Consider the following 20,357-nt stretch of genomic DNA (forward strand, 5'->3'; position numbering starts at 1 on the left):
CAAGAGTCCTAATATAAGCATATGACAAATGCTCAAAGGATTCGTTTGAATGTGTCATAAAAGAAAAATTAAAGAGGAAAAGCATAGAAGCAAAAAAGCCCTTCTTCTATCAAACCTTCAATATCAATTTATTGCAAACCTACAGCAGCTAGTGCAGAATATGTGACAATTGACTACACATTTTTCTTATATATTTTCCCCGCCACATTCTGACCTGAGTAGGCGTGTCATGCCGTGCCGGGCAGCGTAGTGCAGCGGAGTGTTGTGCTGGTAGGACTCTCCGTATGTAGTGTTTGGATCCAGAGCCTCTTTGAACTGTGGGTTACTCTCATACAGTTGGCAGGCCAGCGCCTCATCTCCGTTGATGAGAGCCTTACGGAACTTGGTCGCTGTGTTTCCCATCTCTTTCTTGCTGTGGATCCAAGCTCTGTTTGACACAGTCACCTCTTAAATTGTCTTCAACCTGCTCAAGTCCAAAAGGCCAGCATACTGAAGTCCTGAAGATGAAAAACAGAAAGAAAGAAGTCAAATTCCTTTCTGGCTGATTCAGAATCCAAGGCCTTGATAACAAAAAAAGATAAGCGAACTACTCTTTCATAACAAAGCCCAAGCTGATTCTCTCAAATGCTTCAAACATTTTTTGACTCTGTCTCAAAAAGAAAAGAAAAAAAAAAAAAAAAACAGCATTCACTCCCACTGAATTACAAGAACTATACTTGCATCTCCAAGGTTGTTCAGGCTGCTCTGCTGACAAGTCCCTGTGTCAGCTCTGTAACCCACCTCCCTGTGTTTCTCTTTTTATTTTTTTGTTTTGAACACCTAAAGATAGTGCCAACAAGCCTCAAACAGAGAGAAGAACAAGACTTCCTCTGGCATCACTAGGAGCTTCCGCCTCTCCGTGCCAATGATTCCCACCCCGTTGAGGCCAGGAGTCGTTGTGGAGCGAGATATCCTCGACTTACGAACAACACTCATCGAGTCAGCATTTCGCCTCCACCGGAGCGCCATATGGTCATAACTGTTTGGGCTGTGTGACGCTTTTATGTAATTTGTGGTGAGCGTCAACACAAATAACAGGACAAGGAATCATCTCATTCAGCCAGGCATACCATAAAATTCATTCATAGTGAATTTTCAACACCATTACATAAAATGTTTCTGCACAATATTGCTCTGGTGTAGACAAGTTAGAGCTGCCAAAAAAGCTGCCTTTTTCAAGACAAAAAAGTTGAAATTCGTAGGTTTTTTTTTACATCCCACTCTATTCCTGAGGTAAAAAAAGCAATAGGTAAATTTATCATGGATAAGGGGCCTTTCTATGCAGAAGCTGCATGTTTTCCCAGTGCATGCCTGGTTTCTCTCTTGGTACTCCAAATTCCTCACACAGACCAAAAACATCCTATTTAGGTTAATCAGTGACTCTAAATTGATGGTAGCCAGTCCAGTCTGTGTCCCTCCTCTTGCCCAATTGGATTAGCAGTATAGATAACTGATGGGTGGAGGTTTAGGAAAATTGTTTAAGTTCATGTGCCTTAAACTAACTGCAGTTTGGTATGATCCTGCCAAAAATGAGACCTTCATGAGGTGAGTATATCATGTTCACTTCCAGATGAAACTAAACAGATAAACAAAAAGGAGCACTGTCTGAGATGTTACTGTAACTTCTGAGGATGTAGTTTCTGTTGCAGTTGAATTGTTAAGTATTGTAGAGCAAAGTTTAAAGTACTCTTAACTTGCATAAATGGGGTTGACAAACCAACAGAAACACCTGTCAATATCGAAAACAAATATCTGAAGTCTTTTTATCTACAAATATTACAGAGCTGCACAATCACATCTCAGTTTAAACAAAAACTGATAAGACACTTCTTATTTAAGTGCTCATCAATTATGCTGTCACTGTGAACACTAATGTTTCTTGTTGTTTGTTTGTCTGCTCACACTGCAAAGACTCCTGTGTCAACTTCATGGATCCACAAGTAAAAGGAGTCCAACTCTGACTTAAAAAGAGCGGATACAAAATGACTTTAGCTGTTCAAATTGTCAAGATCTGAGTCACATAAAAGCAAAAAAAAAAAAAAAATCTGAATCAGGTTGCTTAGGCCTACACTATGAATGCAGCCCTGGAAGTAATTTGCTTTTTATCTAAGAAACAGACAACTTCTTTCATTTATCTTTGATGTAGTCATATTTGAATCAAGGAAGGTAGCAGACATCAAGCTCAAGGGCCGTTATTTCTCAGATTGCGGTGATGATGAACTCATGATAAAATCATCCACTGAGGAATGAAGGTTAGTGGAGCAGAGGCTGCCCTGAAAAGGGTGTGACTTTGATTCCTCCTCAGCCTCTGTAACAGATTTGTAAGAGGTTTATTTAACTGCATGAATCATGCATCTTTCTTTATTCAGCCTGCTTAAATAGGTAAACATTGTATACTTCCAATGTGAAAATCCACTGCAAATTTAAGATACAGCATATTTTCCATGCATTACTGCAAAATCACTCATCCAAATAGCAATAATAAGTAATCGTAGCCCATCTATCACCAATGAAGTTTGATGACTCATGTTAATAACTTTCCTTGCATCACTGAGTCAGCTTGTAACATGTAATAACAGACACCTTTCTGCGTGCACACAATCAGATGACAGAAAAAGCAGACAACGTCCTACCTTGTTAAACCTCTGTAAACACCTTATCTCAGGTTACATAACCTCGGAGATGGCAACATATATCACTGATTGGATTACTCTTTATATGTTTAACTATTTAACCCATCTGATAACAGTTAACGACATTTCCCCATGACAGCACCAAACAACTAAGCGCAAAAGCTATCTAAAAGTGATCAGCTAATGATGTAAACATGTCACAGTTTTTCTGCGTAGCTTGCCACTTGTCACTAAACTCCTTCATACAGGCCTTTCTCCACGCTGTGTAGTGTTTACCGTTAACGCTAGCACGAACCGACGTGTGTTGTGTTGATGAACAGTCCGCTAAAACGCTTTGTTTCACTCCGGTACGTAAAAAAAAACATTCAACAGCACACTGACCTTACATAACGAGAGCTTCAAACCATTCCGTGTGTTAAATGAGCCAGCGCTGATCACAATACACAATAGTGCATGCTAGCTGACTGTTATTCAAAAAGATAAAAACATCATGACGCTACCATCTGCGTTGGCTAACGTCAGTGCATACGCTATCGGGGTTAGCTAGCAAGCTAACCGCGCTGCTAGCCAACTTAGCTAGCACTTTGATAAACTCACAGTAAACAATGAGTAACAAGTATTCAGACTTACACAGACGGTAAGGCTCGCTGTTCTAGACCTGATGTCGTGGATTAACTGTCACTCACTTGCAGAATAAACAGAGGCGTTTCTTCTTAAGTGAGGCGCTTCTTGTTAAGTGAGGCAATCCATAAATAATGTGTGCTCAGAGCGGTGATGTTGTTCCTGTCAACTCTCCGTTGACTCTCTGCTGCCTCATAGACGGGTTGCCAGGTTGGATCAAACCCCCCCAAACAGGCGGGTAGAGATGGGGCTTAATGTGTTCATGGGCTGAACGGTGATATTTATGCAGGGGTGGAAAGTAACTTATTACACTTACTCAAACTACTGTACAAAGGCCTGCCCACAAAATCTTATGTGTCCCTGTAAAACAGCGAATGGGCCCTCCCAACCACGATTTTATGATGATGTCAATGCATGTTGGATCAGTAGCATTAGGGCTAGCATCCTGACAGTAAGTTACTTCATTTTGGAGCTGAAATGTGTGTCAAACTATTATTGAGTTCTAATGCTGAAGTTATTTGTTTGTGCTACTTTTAAACCTATTTCACCACGTTTTCTATCCAGTTTGCCACTTCTTTCTGCCACTTTTACACACTTTTTTGCTACTTTTTGTCCATGCTCTCCACCTTTTTATGCCACTTTTAACCCATTTTTGCTGGTTTAGGATAAAATCTGCTTGTCACAGCTTAACTTTACAGTGAACCATGATTTTGCCGACCTCCATGGGCCCCCAGTTTGGCTGGGCCCCAGAAAGTTCTCCCATTAATCCCCATTGACTGTAACTGAGTAGTTTTTCTTGGTACTTGTACTTTTTAGGTACAATTTAAAATTGGAACATTTCTTTCTACTTGAATAATTTTTAACCAGAGTAACTGTACTTTTAGTTTAGTACAATATTCCTGTACGTTTTTCACCTCTGTTGACTACACAGTAGCAAATAGAGAGAATGATTCCACATCACATCCCAAAACAGCTGTTGTACACAGCAAAAAGTGGAGGGTTGATATCTCAGGGTTAAACACTCAGAGTTGATTTTAACCGTGTTGGAGTTATTTGACAGTGTTGATCCACTAGTGCTGGTTCAACTCACTACAATTTTAAATCTGGCGCAATATGAGGACAAAGTTCCCCATCATGCCCTTGGTCAGAGTGTTTAGTTGTGTTTGGATGTTGCCCATTGTACAGTGATCCCAGCTGGGGTCCTTCTGCTCATGTTTCTGGTGGTTTGTTGTTTTTTTGTTGTTTTTTTTTTTTGATGTGAGCCACATCTGCACCATGAGTGAAGTTATCTAGTGAGTTAGAGTTTCCACTGTGACTGTAGGTGTTCCTAAGGGATGCATAATGACTATTCTTCATATGTTCACATTGCCTTGTTATTAGGTTGACTGTCTGCTTTATTCTTTCTAGAGGAGACCCTTCCTGTCATATTTTGCATAAGTTACTGCAACTCTGTCATACTGTAATATATTTCTTTCAAGAGTGCAGTTTAACTTTATGTAGTGCAGACCAATACAGACACCTTTAAAGTGTGGAATTTAACTCTGTATGAGTTTAATTAACACTGTCAATTTTGCTGTGTAAAGGCGTCATTTTACTTAAATAACCTGATAGGAGATCTATTCACTGGTTGTTGTTGCCAATAAGAAAAGGTTCTGTTTTACTATGCAACTCCTCAGTAGCTACTCAGTTCTTAACATAGCATTTAGATCAGATTCTTTTTACTTTTACTTAAGTAGATTTACAGACCAGTACTTTTACTTGTACCTCACTGCAATAAGAATCTACCACCATAGTAAAGTTCACAAACACTGGCACTCACAGCAAATTTCATTTGTGTAGGGCCCGGATTGTGTCACCATAAATTCAACCTGCCAAAGTGGCTATTGGGAGTCACTGCACTGCCTGCCATGGCTGAAATCCACCTGCATTTCGCTGCTCTGAGGGTGTTGATGTCAAGCACACAGTATCGTATTTTGCATAATTGGATTCAACTGAAAACATAAGGAACTCAAATCTGTTATTAAAACTCTCTGCAGTCAACCAGGAAAGAATAAGTCAGTGCTCATAACTGTACCAAATCTAGAAGACTGAAGGTATACAACTGAAAGAAGAATGAAATAAAATAAGTTTACTCTAAAGATGCAGTTTTAAAGAGATTTCTTGATACTTGAGAGACTGACGACAATGTTTTGATAATATGCATTCAAGTCTGAAATTTCAGCTCAACAGGCCACAGTGGAAAATTATTTACTTAGGAGGTGTGAGTGCAACAAAATGCCACTAGAGAGCGGCAGAGCCCACGGAAACAAGTGCTCTGTTTTTTTTTTTGTTGCAGGGTTGGATGGTCCAGTCTTAGTGTTACCATCAAATACATGGACCTGGTGTTATTCAAAATGCCCCCTTTTCATAATAAGCATCTCAGATGTATGTATGAAACGTAATTTACTTTACCTTACTCTGCTGTGCATGCTTTGGTTCGTATGTAAATCTGGGCCACTCAAAAGGCACTCTTAAACTTAGTTATTGAGTTTCTTGAACTTATATGTTTATCTGATTATTTTTAAAACACTTTTTAATGTATATTATTGCAGACATTTAACAAGTGAATTTTACATGCAGCACTGGCAGCTGTTTTCAGTAATTTCAGGCACATCTGGCCTTAATTTTTGCATGTAATATTCATGTTTATCTGAACTCATCAGGTGGATGGGGCTCATATTAAACACATGCATATATTTATGACTAAAGATTACACACATGCACTTGAAAAGATTTGTTGTTTTCAGTGTGACGCCTTGTTCAGAATATGAGACAGAGGTGGAGCTAGACATCAGAAACACGAGGGGCTTGTCCTAAGCACAGAAGGGTCCAGGGGTTATCAATGTAATTTTTTAATTCCCAAGAGGAACAACTTTCAAGCCATTTTGAGTACAAATATGAGGCACAGAAACTGTACACAGTTTGGGAAAAAATATAGCTTCATTTAAGGTTAACATTTCATCATGATATATTTTTGTTTTGAAATGAATTCAAACAGTCTTTAGTGGTCTAAAACTGTCATATTAAATATCACTAATTTTCCCTCCTGCATCTCAAAAATGTGTTTCTTGTTGTTCTTTTTAATTAGACTATATGACACAGTTAGGTTTGGGATTTAATGTAGGTGTTGTGATTGTTTATGCTAATGTCAATTTGGCTTCAAAATTAAATTTACAGGGTCAATTCAATTGTCATCCTCTAGTTTTCTAGTTTTCTTATGAGCCTGAAGGATTCTGGACTGTTGTGAAAACATTAGGGGCTTTGGCCCTGAAAGCCACCCCATAGCTCTGCCCATGATGAGACAGTCTTTAACCAGTGGATTCAAATGTCAAGTTATGCCTTTTTTAATAATCACATTTACCCATTACAATTAAAGTAAGACGGGTTGAAGAAAAGGGGATAAAGATGTCTTAAGACTTGAATAATTCATTCAGACACTAAGAAGAACATACATGGCTTTTATTATCAAACATCTGAACATTGCCATGACTGTATATACATCATATTAACCTCACATTCAGGAGTGCACAAGTTTTATATCAACAGACCTTTAATAAATAATCTGTAAACATGTAGCCTTGGTTTAAAGGCAGATACAGCAATGTACTCACAAAAACAGACATAAACCTTTTTTAAAGTGGTGAAACCTAAAAACTAATGCTTTGGCACTTTCAAATAGAAGGCTGTGTATAAAGACAAATGGATTGAATAGATATAAAAGCCATTTCACAGGATGTTAATGCTTATCATTCCACACACATTGATTTTGGTGTCATTGTTTGATGCACCCTTGAAATGAACTTTTTTTATTACAAAAAAAGGAAAAAATTACCATAGAAATTCTGATTGTGCACATGGCAAAAAGCAAATAAATGTTCTTTTTCATGGTGGCAGATGAAGGTCAACAGAGTTTGCAAATGATTAATGAAGCATTTAAGAGGAAAAAGCACTCAAGGGTTTGTGTAAAAGGAATAGTAAGCTGCCATGCCTTTGGATGAAGGGGCTTCTTTGCCATAGGAGCCACTGCTGTTGGCTGCAGCAGGTGCCAAGTCCTCACATTTGATGTCAGTGGGCAAGTCCTCAGTGCTGGGGCCGTTCAGAGACAAGCGCCTTCGTTTGCAGGTTGAAGAATAAGAATCAGCTTTGTCTAGAGACAGAGCTGACGCCTGTGTCTCTGTCCAGGAGGAGATCAGGCCTCCGCTGCCGTTTACCTCTTCCTCTATCTGCACCTTCACTTTGTTTGAGTCCTCAGGGAAACCAGCAGTAGGACTGGGTCTAGGGGACCAAGGAAGGCTGGGGGTAACCTTCCTCTGGTAGGCTGCTCTAGACCCCCACCCTGCAGACATGGTGGTGAAAGGAGAGTCTGGGTAGTAGCTGAGAGCGTGGGATGTTTGCATGGACAGAGATTTGATACCATAAGGCAGCAGGGAGCTCGAGTATTCCCCCTCATATGGTGTGAGATCGAGCTTGTTGCTGGTGCTTGTGCTGTTTCCTCCTTGCTGCATGGAGGTGACAAACCACCTCTGTGACGCTCCATCTTCAGGCTGAGGTGAGAGGAGGTTGTTAGTCTGCGGCACGGCTCTCTCGCTGTTGTAGAAACGGTGCTGGGGGAGGTTGTTGACAAACTGATCCTGGAAGAGGGGCTGCATTGTGTAGCGGGTGCTGGGGACAATTTGGTGCGCACGGGGAGAGTCGGTGGGAGAGGGGGTGAGGCGGTCGTTCTCTGGAGCCGTGTACATCCTGAAATACAAACATGAACTTCAAGTTAACAAGAGGCAGGTGGGAAAAAACAAGGTGTGAAATTCTCTTTCAAGATGAGCTGTCACTCAAATATGAAAGAAAGATCATCAGATGCTTCATTTATAAAGGGAACTGCAACATATTTAAACAAGGCAATAAACATCTATCACATTTAGTGAACGCAAGAATATTAAAATACTCACGAGTCATAATTATCTCTGAATCCTTTGGCAAATGGGTTGTGATCAATTTTCAGCTGTGTAATCTAGAAGAAAGAAAATAGATGAATAAATTTAATGTTGATTTGTCACAATAAGAGGAAAAAAATCTTCATAATAATCATGCAGTTATAGGTCTGTGGCCAGTATCTATCAAAGTGTAGATGTTTAAAAAATGTAAGAAAAACATTAACTGTTGTTTTCCATTGAATGAGTTAAAAATGAATCAAATATTTCATGCAATTGACAGAACAGAAATATTGTCTGACTATTTGGTAATGGCAGCATGTGAATCAAAAAGTGGATCATGGCATGGGTCACAGTGTGAGTGGTTCATGCTCACATCAGTGTTCTGGTAGGCAGTGACAGCTATAAACTGGGTCTCTGGGAAGGTGAAGCTCTGAGTTTTCATGTCACTGCTGATATCCTCCACGCCGTCCTCTGTCACCTCCACGATGTGCAGCCTCGGCTGATACTTGTGTAGCGACTGCAGGACGATCATCTAAATAAAAACGACCAAAGCACAATTTAAAAGAGGCGCCATATTTTTTCTCAAATGCACCAGCTGACTTTCCCTCAAGAAAAGATTGCATTTTTACGCGTTTCCACAATGACGCAGCTTGACAGCGAGTTTACGCTGCGTCCTAAATTACACTGGTGCGTTTCTTTATTTAAAGCTCGCGTTTGTTTAATTTTGTGGGCAGATAAAACATCACGTGAGCGAAGAAAATTTTATGTCCTTTTAAGATTAAATTCATAAAGTACAACCGCATCCAAATGGTGCGTAAAATACAACTAGTGCGCTAAATATCGCCTTTTACGCACCATTTATCCCGGTAATCGATGTTAAATTTGTACTTTTCAGTACATAAACAACGCAAAGGGATACTGGAAAGGGTTCATCCGAGTTCCTTTGAATGTAGATACAAAAAAGACATTATCAAACAGTTAATTTACATACTTAGTGAAGGAAAGACCTTGGCTGATGTTTTGTTTTAGTTTGGATACCTGTGAAGTACTGTGAGTGTTCCCTTTGTTGTTGGTGAGTTTCAGTTTGCTGAAAGAGATTTCTTGTCGCATCCAGTGCGCTCCTGTGTTTGGAGACTCCGGGTGGATGTAGACTTTGTTCCCTGAAATAAGAAAAAAATTACATTTTAACAGCCAGCTGCAGCCAAAACCGAGAACAAAGTGGATAGTGTTTAAAAAGTCACACCTATTTTATTTTTAACGCATGTAAATTTTTCTTATTTTGTACCAAGATATTTTAGTTTTAGAATAGAAAATTCCATGCAGTCTTCTCATTTTATTGTTAAATTTAGACTGCCTATCCAAAAGTTTATAACAAGGTGACACGTTTATATTATCTCTCTTTTTCAGAACCTTGGCTACTGTTGTCTGCCTTCCCACAGGTGACCCACTTGCCACCTTGAAACCTCCAGTGATTTGGATCCGCCAGCACCACCTCCACAAACACATTATAGTGTGATGTCAGGTTCAAACCAGCGATGTTAAAACTGAGGAAGGGGAACATCCGTCTGCAAACACAAAACAAGACAGTAAAAAGAGATGTATTGCTTTAGAGACACCATTAATACCTTTTTGAAAAAAAAATCAACTTGAATTTTTATTCAGTGAAATGCCTTTGAAACATTGCTCCTGTGTTTTTCTTGCGCTTACCTGCCCTGTTTTGTGATGATCATCTCAGTCTGATGCCGGTGGAACTTGAGCCACAGGGGCCGGTTGCAGAGATAAACTTGGGCCCTCATCCCGGGGCCGCCTGCAGATAAAGTTATGTTACTGAGAGCGGACCCTGAGCCGGTGTATGAAGGATAGATGCAGCCGGGGCCTTGTCCGAGTTGATACGCCGAGCTGAAGTGACTGCGGCCGGCTGTGGAGGGAGAAAATCCCGCGGGGGGCAACACTGAGCCCAGGTGGATGGATGAGGGGTACCTGCCTGCGCCGGAAGGGCTGTAAACCGCCCCACTGGGTGTGTAGGGGATAAAAGAGCAGGGGTTTGGAGTTTCTGGGCTCTGTTTGGAGACACTCGGAGGGATGTAGTAGCGGTCAGCAGCCATCCCGTGCTCTGCGTACCTGCTGCCAGCTGCAGGGTCGTCTCCGTCCACAGCCGGAGATTTACACCTCTCACCCGCTGCTTCCTTGGTGGAGGAGAAGGTGCTGCTCTCTCCTTCATTACCCAGCATCACTTCAGTCTTAACTCAGACTTGAGACAGGGTTTGGTTGCTTCTTCGATCCAAGTTGAAATTTTCCTCCCTCTAGCAGAAATATTCTGCGCCAGATGCCTTCTGATGATAAAAGGTGTAAAAAGTCTGGAATTAAAAATACAGAAAAACATTACGGTTAACAAGAGCAGCCTGAAAAGACACCAGATTCACCCACACTCGGAAGGCCTGTGCGCCAAATTGTCAAATTGCGCGTAAACGAAAATATAATGAGATGGCAGCCGAAAGTGAGCTACATATGTAGCAGAAAGAGTCTGTGGGCGTATAAGGGTGTGGCTGTCAACTTTAATCCTGATTTGCTGAATTTTAATAATTAAAGGATTCTAGAATTCAGTGGCTTTAAAATAAAGTCAACGTTGGCACAGGTGCTCCTATTATTGCACCTCTTTTTTTCTGTGTTTAAACATGGTGTTTGGAGAGGGTTTTTTTTTACAATAAATGTAATGTAGAAAATAATCAACATGTATTTTTGCAGATTAAAAATGAGAATCAGAAAGTTGAATGATGAAAAAGTATATAGCTCAGGTGTAAGTGATGCACTAATATGGAGAATGAACAGAAAAAACTGAAGTGAATGTTGACTTTCAGTTTTTTTTGATTAATATCGAAATAGAAAGAATGATACCTGCTTGAGGCACGCGCCAGTTTCTTGTAAATCATCTGACAAACTTTAAGCACTGCAGTGATTTTTGGGGTGCATGTAAAACTACGCTGAAAGCTCGCCCACAACGAGTGAGACTCATGGGCCTAGAGAAGACGCAACCACACATTTTTCGGTAAAAACAAACGACTTCGTTTTTTTTTTTTTTAATTCGAATTTTAATTTTTGCCTTAAGAAATATTTTCAGAACAAGGTTGAGAAAAAAACACCTTGGATAACAGTCTAAGTGAATTTATTTTGATTGAAAAATTGAACGAATAAAAGTAGCATTCCAGGCGCAGTTAATCCTATAATGTTATTCAGAGATAATGAATTTGTATTCATTCATTCGGACTGGGCTCTGCGTCCCAACGGGATATGCGACATGAAAAAGGGGAAATAGCTAATTATTTTTCCGTGTGAAGAAACCTGTGATGTTTCTAGGATCAGACAGTTCAATATAAGAAACAACAAACGTGTAAAAGACACTCGAGGAAAAAAGAATAAAGACACATTACGCAGCAACTTTATGTCCTCTGTCTAATTTTCTAATTCATGTATTAAATATTTTACATCACAAAAAAAATGCATTATCTTAAATTTATTCCAGAATAAATTTTGAATAAGGAACTTACCAAGCGATTCTTCTGGTTCCCATATGAAAATCACGAAAATAAATGAAAGTAAATAAACAAAAATCTCGCAGGCAACAATTACGCGCCTAAAAAGCTGCACAAGTGTGAGTCCATGCCGGCACATGGCATCATGTTGTGTTTGTGGCAGAGGAGGGAGTTTGAAATAAAGCCTGAGCCATGTGGAGGCGGACTGATGACAGAGTAGAGGCGCACAGCTCTCTCCTTGTGGCCATGACGCACAGATAGATAGCAGCCTATTATCAGATCCTCCTCTGATCTCCAGGGGAGGGGCAGGGGATCCTCAGCATCATAAGAGCCTGACTCTGTCCCAGTCCACGAGAGTCTCCGGATCAACACTGTCACAGCAACATCACGAGAATAACATCCACACAGGGGTTCAAAATACTTTACAGTATATTTGGCTCTATGGGGCTGAAACTGGCAATGACTGGCCTGTAAATTTGTAAGAATTTCTAACTTTCAAAACAAAATCCTTCTCTTTTGAACGGAAATAGAAGGAGATTGCTTTCACTGCTCCTATTGCACATACAGTAACTTTCACTATATTGTCCTCAATTTCTGGTTTAAAAAGTTTCTAACTTTCTAATATTTCTCTCTCTACTTTTTTTCTCACTGTTTTATTTTACTTTTAATATTTATTGATCTGACACCTAGAGCACAAGACAATATATTTATGTATTTGGCAATAAACCCCAGTCTAATAAATAAAGAGGTGCAGAGACTGATCTGACATCAATATTACAACATACTGTACTAAAAAAAAAAATCTTAGCACACTTGCCATATCAGCCAGTCAACAAAATGAAAGTTTCTGCCAATTTCACTTACAGGTATTGTCCTACTTGAAAAATGTATGAATAAGTAGCAGCCTTTTACTTTGAAAAATGGAAACATATGCAGCTGATTATAAAAATCTATAATATATAATAGAAATAACAAACCTTTCTTCATTTTTAACCAGCTTGGTACACCAATGACTAGTCAAATGGAGCTGACATGATTCAAACTCAGCTGCATTCATGTTTTGTAGATATCATTTCCGAAAAGTGCCAGTATTGGTTTGATCGATCCTTTTATCAGTTCTTCATGGTCTGCATTAGGAACCAAAAAACAGTTAAAGACATAAAAAGGGGCAAAGAGAAAACTTTGAAAAGTTGGAACTGTGTTTGAAAGGCTGCCTCGGTTAGCCCCAACCCCCAACACTCATCACTTTGGAGAAAACTTAACAAAATTAACTCTTTAATGTTCCAAATGTTACTATTATTATATATCACATGCTATACAGTAAAAGAGAAATCTGAAAGGGACTTGATTGTATGATTTCATATAGATTAAAGGTTCTCAAGTGGTGGGTCAGGATCTATAGTTGGGTCATGCAGCTGTTTCCAGTGGGTTGGCAAAAAGTTTGTGATCTACTATAAAGCCCAAAGTAGGCATACAGAATATCTACATACATATCTATATATATTTAAATGTTTTCTTGATATAGCAAGTACAACTCAGTCTTTTCTCAAGATAACAAAACTTTTTTTCCAACATAATTGGGAAATTTCTCAAGGAATTGCTAAATTTCCATGCTGTAAAATAAAATATTTGCGCTCTTGTCCTTCTGTGAATGATGTGCTTTAAAAGAACATTCCTTTTTCTGTCTCTTTTGTTCCATTTAGGATCTAAACTCTCAGGTTAGACCTAAATTCAGAATCCGACCTTAGCCTTGACTGAGTTTGACACCCCTGTTGTAGAGCATTTTTCAGGACCTCACTCTCTTTTCTTTCCCTGCTTTCCTTAGAAGACCCTTCTTCCCCCTTTCTTTACTGAGCCTTCAGGAGATCTTTAAATAACAGTCTGAGAAAGTTTATGAGTTGGTAAGTCTGTATGGTGGGATGAGTTCATAGAAAAGATGTTGCAAAACATATCCAGTAATGCATTTAGTAGAAGTTTAAAATTCAGCATATAAGCGTATATCTATCAATTTGACTCATGTTTTCATGAGACCTGAAGGCTTTTTTTTCTGAGATCTGACACCTGAGTCTGAATCCTAAAATGGACTCTCTACATAGGAGAGGGTGGAGTGGAAAACTTACAGTCTACAGATCCAGAGGACATTCAAACCACGATTCTAAACACTACTGAAACCTTGTCTACCCCCCTGAAAGCATGCTGTTTATTGACTTCAGAGGGTTAAAAAATATGTATATATATGTTTAAAATTTTTACTGTAATCATTTTAGATCCCCTTCAAATCTCCCCACATAGGCTTTTGTTGTCCATGGGTAGCAGTAGTCCATCAAGAAGACACAACCAACATTTGTGAATGCTGCGTACTGACATCCTGCTGCTGTGGATGTTTGTATTATTTTTAAGAAGCCAACTGCCTCCTACTTTGACATCCGCTGAGCAGCTCAGAGGACGAAATGGGTCCATGCCATGCTATAGGCAATTTTAGACCCCTTAAAGGAGTGATGGCGCACCCCTAAACCTCTTCTCAGCTTCCTAAAATAATTATTACTGGAGAAAGTGCATCACAAGAATTTTTACATTTGAAAGAAATTTTTGGAAATCAAGCAAAGCACTTCATTCTTGAGGATGATTTATTGTCAAGCAAAATAATTAATCCATCAATAAATAGCAAAAAAGTCTATGTCAGAACTGATGCTTCAAAAGGTAGGTTATTTGGTGATTTTTAAATTTTTTTTGCTTTTCAACTTAACAGAGATGCAATTTGATTACTGCTAAAAGACCTTGTGTAAGTTACCGTGGTGATATTAGCAGTAAGATACAGCTCAGCAGTTAGTAGACTTGTACTGAGATAGAAGGAAAATACTGTACTTTCATGAAATGACTGGTCTGTACAGCAAGTGGCAGAGATGTTTTTAAAAATAGCTTTAAATTCTGTATGAGTGGATCGATAAGTTAAGGCTGAAACACACAAGTGTAACTTTACATTGTGTGTGTGTTTCACTGCAGTTAAACAATCCAGGTCTGGTTGAAAGTTGCCCATCTGTTGCTCCAATATACATCCAAGTTTATCCATTCAAGTTTATTCATTGAGGATTCACTGATAAATGGGTCTCTCATATGAGACAGTTTCCTCCTTGATTCTTCCAAAATCAACTCCTTAAGTTCAAAGAAAACCATGTTCAGACTTTAAATGGTGCTGTATGAATGTGCTAATGGGGCTCCTTTCAGCCTCACTCCATTCTCAGCAGCAGACGATGCTCAGCTGCTGCAGCTCAAGGAGAAGTTTGCATGATAAAGACGAGTTAGAGGATTAATGAAGCAGGTCGCCACCTCTGAAATAAACATGGCACACACCAAACAGGACAAATTAACTATTTGGGTAAACTGTTTGAACAGCAAACTGTCGAAAAGCTAAACCACCTCTGCTGAGTGCACTGATAAACTGATTTAGTTGTTTGATTGCTTCAGGAGTCATGAATATAGAGTGAGAATTCTGCTTTCAACAATCCTGAATTACCTCCTTCATTCTCTTTGCCCACAACATGACAGGTTTTTTGTTTAGCAGTTCATTTATCAGTGTAAATGTACAATAGAATGATACATGTAAAAATGCTCACCAAGACAAATCCTTTTTCTAATCCAAGCACATTAAAGTCTGTCTTCTTTCAGCATTCTGCTTCTTTATTTAGCATCTAGCTATCTGACATATAAACACATCTGATCACGTGCTTTAACACTAGAACCAATGAGTCAGAAGTGAGAACTTTTTTGAGCCTCAAAAAAGTTTCTATACCAGCCTCTATTTACTTTGTGCAGTGAAGGAGCATGGACTTTCACTCAAACATTTAGCAATGTAAAAATATGTACAAATATGTAAAAATCAAGCAAAAAAGTGAGTCAAATTTACTGATGAAGTGTGTCATTAAAAGTCATGTTGATCAAAGTGATAATGTAAATTATGTTTTAATATTTCCTTCTGAACTTGGATGTTTTTTTTTATTGTGTAGAGGATGTATGGAGAGTTTGACACCTGAAGGCTTTCACCTTTATCTGTTGAAAAGGTTTTCATATGCTACCTTAACACAGAAACCCTGCATATTAAGACACCATGACCTCATTTAACAAACATGAGTGATTTTTATACGCCAGTTGTACAGTGAAACCTTGTAGATATCTACAACCCCAGTTACAAAAAAGTTGGGGCGCTTTGTAAAATGTAAATAACAACACAATGCAATGATTTGAAAATCTCAAAAACCAATATTTTATTCACTTTCTCTTTCTGAATTTAATGGCAGCAACACATCTCAACAAAGTATGCACAGGGCCGTATTTACCAACGGGAGCATACCCTCTTCATTTAACAACAGCCTGTAAATGTCTGGGAAGTGAGGAGATCATTTGCTGGAGTTTTGGGTGAGGAATGTTGTCCCATTCTTTTCTGATGTAGGATTCTAGCTGCTTCATGGTCCTGAGTCTCCTTTGACAGATTTTTTGTTTTGTGATGCTCCAAATGATGTTTTCTATTGCTTCAGCACCTGGACTCCTCCACTGTGAGGCGATGCTGTTGTAATAGATGCAGTATGCGGTTTAGCATTGCTCTAAAACCTCTACATACATTTTAGCATTGATAGTGCCTTTCTAGATGTGTAAGCTGCCCACACCATAGGCACTAATGTAACCCCATACCATCAGTGATGGCAAAACAGTTTTCCATTTTTCCTCAGCCCGTTTTAATTTTTTTTCTTGCCCAGAGACGAAGGCAGCGTTTCTGAATAGTGACATACAGCTTCTTCTTTGCATATTATGACTTTAACTTCAATTTGTGGATGGCAGACAATGATTTCTGGAAGTGCTCCCTGAGCCCATGCAGTGATTATCAGTAATTATTCCTGTTTTAATGCTGTACTCAGGAGCATCTTAGATTGCCCTGTGGTCTTGTTCCTTGTGCAAAGATTTCTCGAGATTCTCTGAATCTTTTGATGGTATTATGTGCTTTAGGTGGTGGAATCGTCCAAGTCTTGTCATTGTTCCACAATTTTTAAATGCAGTTTTTCATAGATTGGTGAAACCCTGCCTATCTTTACTTCTGAGAGAGTCTCTCACTCACAAATGCTCCCTTTATACCCAGTCATGTTACTGGCTCGTTGCATATTAACCTAATTAGTTGCATAATAATCCTCCAGCCATTTTTCATTGGTAGCACTTACTTTTCCAGCCTTTAGTTGCACCATCCCTACTTCTTGAGATGTGTTGCTACCATCAAATTCAAAATGAAACAATATTTTCATGAAATGGTAAAATGTCTCAGTTTTTAAATATCTGACATGTTTTTTATTCACGATCAAGAATATAATATGGGTTAAATGAGTTTTGCTAATCATTGCACTCTATTTTTATTGACATTGTACACAGCGCCCCAGCTTTTTTTGAATATTCATTTTGACAAAATTAAAAATAGATTGGCATATAGGACTCTTAATTTGGGTAGTGATGTAAAATGGTTGCGTAGTTCTTCCTTCCATATCCTTTCTTGTGTGACATATTTTAAACTAGGGATGTCTAAACTTTTTTTCATAGAGGGCCACAAACCAAAAGGAAGACTGGGCCTTTTTGATATGCCTCATCTTTTTATTGTACAAAAGTAGTAAAACAAATTCAGTGCAAGTTAAGATATGCATAGAAACTGGTTAGAGAAAAAAAACAGCCATACATCACATCCAGGCTGACAATACAGTGTTCATCATGAAAATGAAAGTGCATTAACACATTTTTCTTGTCAAAATGTTTGTTTATAAAATTATCACAGCAGCACTGCTGACTGTTAAAATGTACAAAGCAGTCACACACAAGCTTTCATTTCTACTGTGGTCAGTATATTATTTTATTTTTGGAATTTACTGTGGGCCAATTAAAAGTAGACCACGGGCCACATGTGGTCCACAGGCCATGGTTTGTGTACCCCTGCTTTACACATATTGATTTAACCCAAGCACAAGAGGGCATTAAGAAAGAAGCTACTGTAATACAGAGTGGAGGACAATTGAAAAGACATGCAAAATAATAATGCAATAATTTCTTAAAGAATATAAAGGGGGTCTTTAAAATGATTCTAATGTCTGCATTTCACCTTGCTCTTTAATCTGAATACATACGGGCATCTGGAATTTATTATTAGTGCCTGTGATTAAAAAATTAAAAAAGTAAAATTTGTTGATTGAATCCCTTCATGTCACTACCAGAAATATTTCATATCCATCACTTGTATCCACCACTTACTGCTGTTGGGTTCTAATGTGTCTATTGGGCAGCCCGTCTGCATAATGGCCTCTCCTCTCTCTGTCACGCTCGATGAGCAGCTTCCCCTAGCTGTGCCTGCTTTTTGACACGTCTAAAGGGCTGTTTCTGACATGTTGCCATCCTGCCGGCCTCTCCTCCCGCAGAGCTCCTGCCAGGCAGGAGGAAAAAGCTGGTGACCTGGCCACTGCCGCCCTGCCCTAGGCCACTGCCACCCTGCTGGCAGCAGAAGGTCTGTTGGTCCGCAGCCATGGCAGGAACTCTGCCCGCCGCAGCTTGTGATGTCACGACAGACACGCTCTGAGGCAAGGGACATGATTGGGCCTGAGGGTTTGCCTTTCTCACTTCCTGGGAAATGCCCCCTTAACAACACACAGACATACAGACCTAATTAATTAGCAATTAATCACCTTTGATCAGGTCTCTGATCTCTTGAATGATCTGCTTTCTTTACAGACCTCAAAGAAAAGAGAGAAACATGATCTCCTCTGGTCTGAGGTCATCTAAGCATTTGCAATTTTAAAATCTTTACAGCTCATATTTTGCTTCCTTTTGTTAATTAGTTATCAGTGCATAAAGAACAGACTGCAAAGACTTTCTTCAGATCAAGATGAAACTTTCAAACTTGGATACAAACGGGGATTCAAGACTTGAGGCAAATAAATAAAAAATAATGCCATTGTGTTTTGTATGAAATACTGTATGTGTTTATCTATGTGAAAAGTTGTGCAACCACTATTATGACAAGACATTTACATATCCATAAAGAAATGATCTAAATATCATGAAAATATCATGAAAAAATCCTGATAAATTACTGCTCTAAAAGGTAAGCCAAGGATGTATTCCAGAAATTATTTGTTGAAGAAGAGACATTTTCCAGCAGGGACTGAAAATGGCAGAAGGTAAAGGCCTCTAGTGACCCACTTCCTCCCCCCCACTCACATTTATGGTTTGGTCCTACATCCTGTTAAGAGTAGCAGCAGGAGTGGACCATCACATTTGGTGCTCAGCGTGGGGGCGGTTGGTGAGCTGTCATGTTCCAGCTATCCCACGGAGATACACTTCTGCCTCTCCGCGAAGATTTGGTGTTTTCTCATTTGCATTCGCTAATGAGATCCTGTTTGCATGACTTTATACTGGGAGGCTATCTCTCTGAATATCTCTTTACAAATACAAGAGGTGGATTAAATAAGTCCTGTTTATTTAACCTTTATTAACCAGCTTGTTGAGATCAACAGAGATTTTCAGGGGGAAATTATGGCCAAGAAAGCAAGAAGAAAAAAGGACCAGCAAACATCTTGCCAGTTACATTGCATTCATTTTCCTGTTTTCAGGGTTTTTATTCTCAATTATGATGCAGCCAGAACCCATTTGAGCATTCAAAGGTTAAGAGCAACAGTTGCATGATGTCCCTGTACAATGACAGTTCTTAAACTTACATTAGGCAGGAAAAATATAAGGTTTATTCGATGCAAAGCCTCTTATTTCTGAGTTTTCCCCCCATGTTTTTGCTAAAAGTATGCTTAAAAATTCAGCAATGACCAAGTTTCAGAGCCTGCCCTTGCCAATTCACCCTGATCACAACTTCACACAAGAGATTAATCTTCCTCCAAGCTTTCCTCAGCCAAGATCCATGACTCCCATAATCACATATCTGAAGGGAAGTTGTACAAGTCGTAGGCCAATTAGAGCACTTCCTCGTTATCACCCAATCTGCACTGTTAAGAGTTCCTGCCCACCAATCTGTCAGTGTCAGCATCCCCCAAAAACAGTTACAATTTGATCTCAGGTCACAGAAAGGAGCTACAGCCTTAATGAAACCAAGTTCATATTAAGGACAGAGATGTGGTCAAGGAGATAAATCAAGAGACAAGGAGATAACAAAGCACCTTTACAGGGTCTTTATCATGCACTCCACACAAATCAAACATTCAAATCAACTGATCCTGCATAAAAGTGCTGAATTTGTAGGCCCATAAATGGATTTTGTTGATGGATGTATTGTGTTTTACCATTTGTAGAAAAATAAGCATTATAGGCATGCAGAAAAACAGTAAATATGAGTTCAAAATGGGAAGAAAGCAGTCCACCACAATGCAATCCTAAAACCCATCAGCAGGAATCTGGAGATTATTTCAATTAATCTTTATAAACAGACATCTGCATGCAAATGTAGCTAACAATCCTCTTTTAGTGATTGTTTCCCAACACCAATTCTGTTGTAGAGTCTCAGGCTTGATACAACCAGCTGAAAACAGAAAAGCATTGCA

The 20,357-nt window shown here is 39.1% G+C and overlaps 2 protein-coding genes across 4 annotated transcripts in view; both read right to left on the reverse strand.

Moving 5' to 3' along the window:
- LOC121513295 (ankyrin repeat and IBR domain-containing protein 1-like) overlaps positions 1-3,491 on the reverse strand; it is a 68,880-nt gene extending 65,389 nt beyond the window's left edge. The window contains exons 1-2 of one of the 2 annotated variants that reach the window (XM_041792937.1): positions 3,303-3,491; positions 215-497 (exon numbers count right to left, since the gene is read on the reverse strand). In XM_041792937.1, coding sequence (XP_041648871.1) covers positions 215-402 — 188 coding nt within the window. In that variant the 5' untranslated portion in view covers positions 403-497; positions 3,303-3,491. The remainder of the gene's footprint in view (positions 1-214; positions 498-3,302) is intronic. The other variant, XM_041792938.1, reaches the window with a different exon arrangement.
- A 3,338-nt stretch (positions 3,492-6,829) lies between these two features.
- On the reverse strand, positions 6,830-11,982 carry LOC121513212 (eomesodermin-like). Of its 2 annotated transcripts, none has more exons than XM_041792806.1 (7): positions 11,806-11,982; positions 9,968-10,593; positions 9,671-9,825; positions 9,299-9,420; positions 8,634-8,792; positions 8,276-8,337; positions 6,830-8,072 (listed from the first exon to the last, which is right to left on the reverse strand). In XM_041792806.1, the coding sequence occupies exons 2-7, from the start codon at positions 10,489-10,491 to the stop codon at positions 7,283-7,285; spliced, it is 1,812 nt and encodes a 603-aa protein (XP_041648740.1). In that variant the 5' UTR covers positions 10,492-10,593; positions 11,806-11,982; the 3' UTR covers positions 6,830-7,282. The 2 variants fall into 2 exon arrangements, with proteins under 2 accessions (XP_041648740.1, XP_041648739.1); XM_041792805.1 differs by having other exon boundaries at positions 9,968-10,617.
- Between the last annotated feature and the right edge of the window lie 8,375 nt (positions 11,983-20,357).

This window comes from Cheilinus undulatus, linkage group 8, assembly GCF_018320785.1.
Source record: "Cheilinus undulatus linkage group 8, ASM1832078v1, whole genome shotgun sequence".
In the NCBI taxonomy this organism is placed as follows: domain Eukaryota; kingdom Metazoa; phylum Chordata; class Actinopteri; order Labriformes; family Labridae; genus Cheilinus; species Cheilinus undulatus.

Excerpts from the sequence above, each read along its gene's own strand:
- LOC121513212 (XM_041792806.1), bottom strand. The coding sequence starts at position 10,491 with ATGCTGGGTAATGAAGGAGAGAGCAGCACCTTCTCCTCCACCAAGGAA. Across the intron at positions 9,826-9,967 it reads ATCATCACAAAACAGGGCAG|ACGGATGTTCCCCTTCCTCA; the intron begins GTAAGCGCAAGA and ends TTGTGTTTGCAG. Across the intron at positions 9,421-9,670 it reads GGCAGACAACAGTAGCCAAG|GGAACAAAGTCTACATCCAC; the intron begins GTTCTGAAAAAG and ends TTCTTATTTCAG.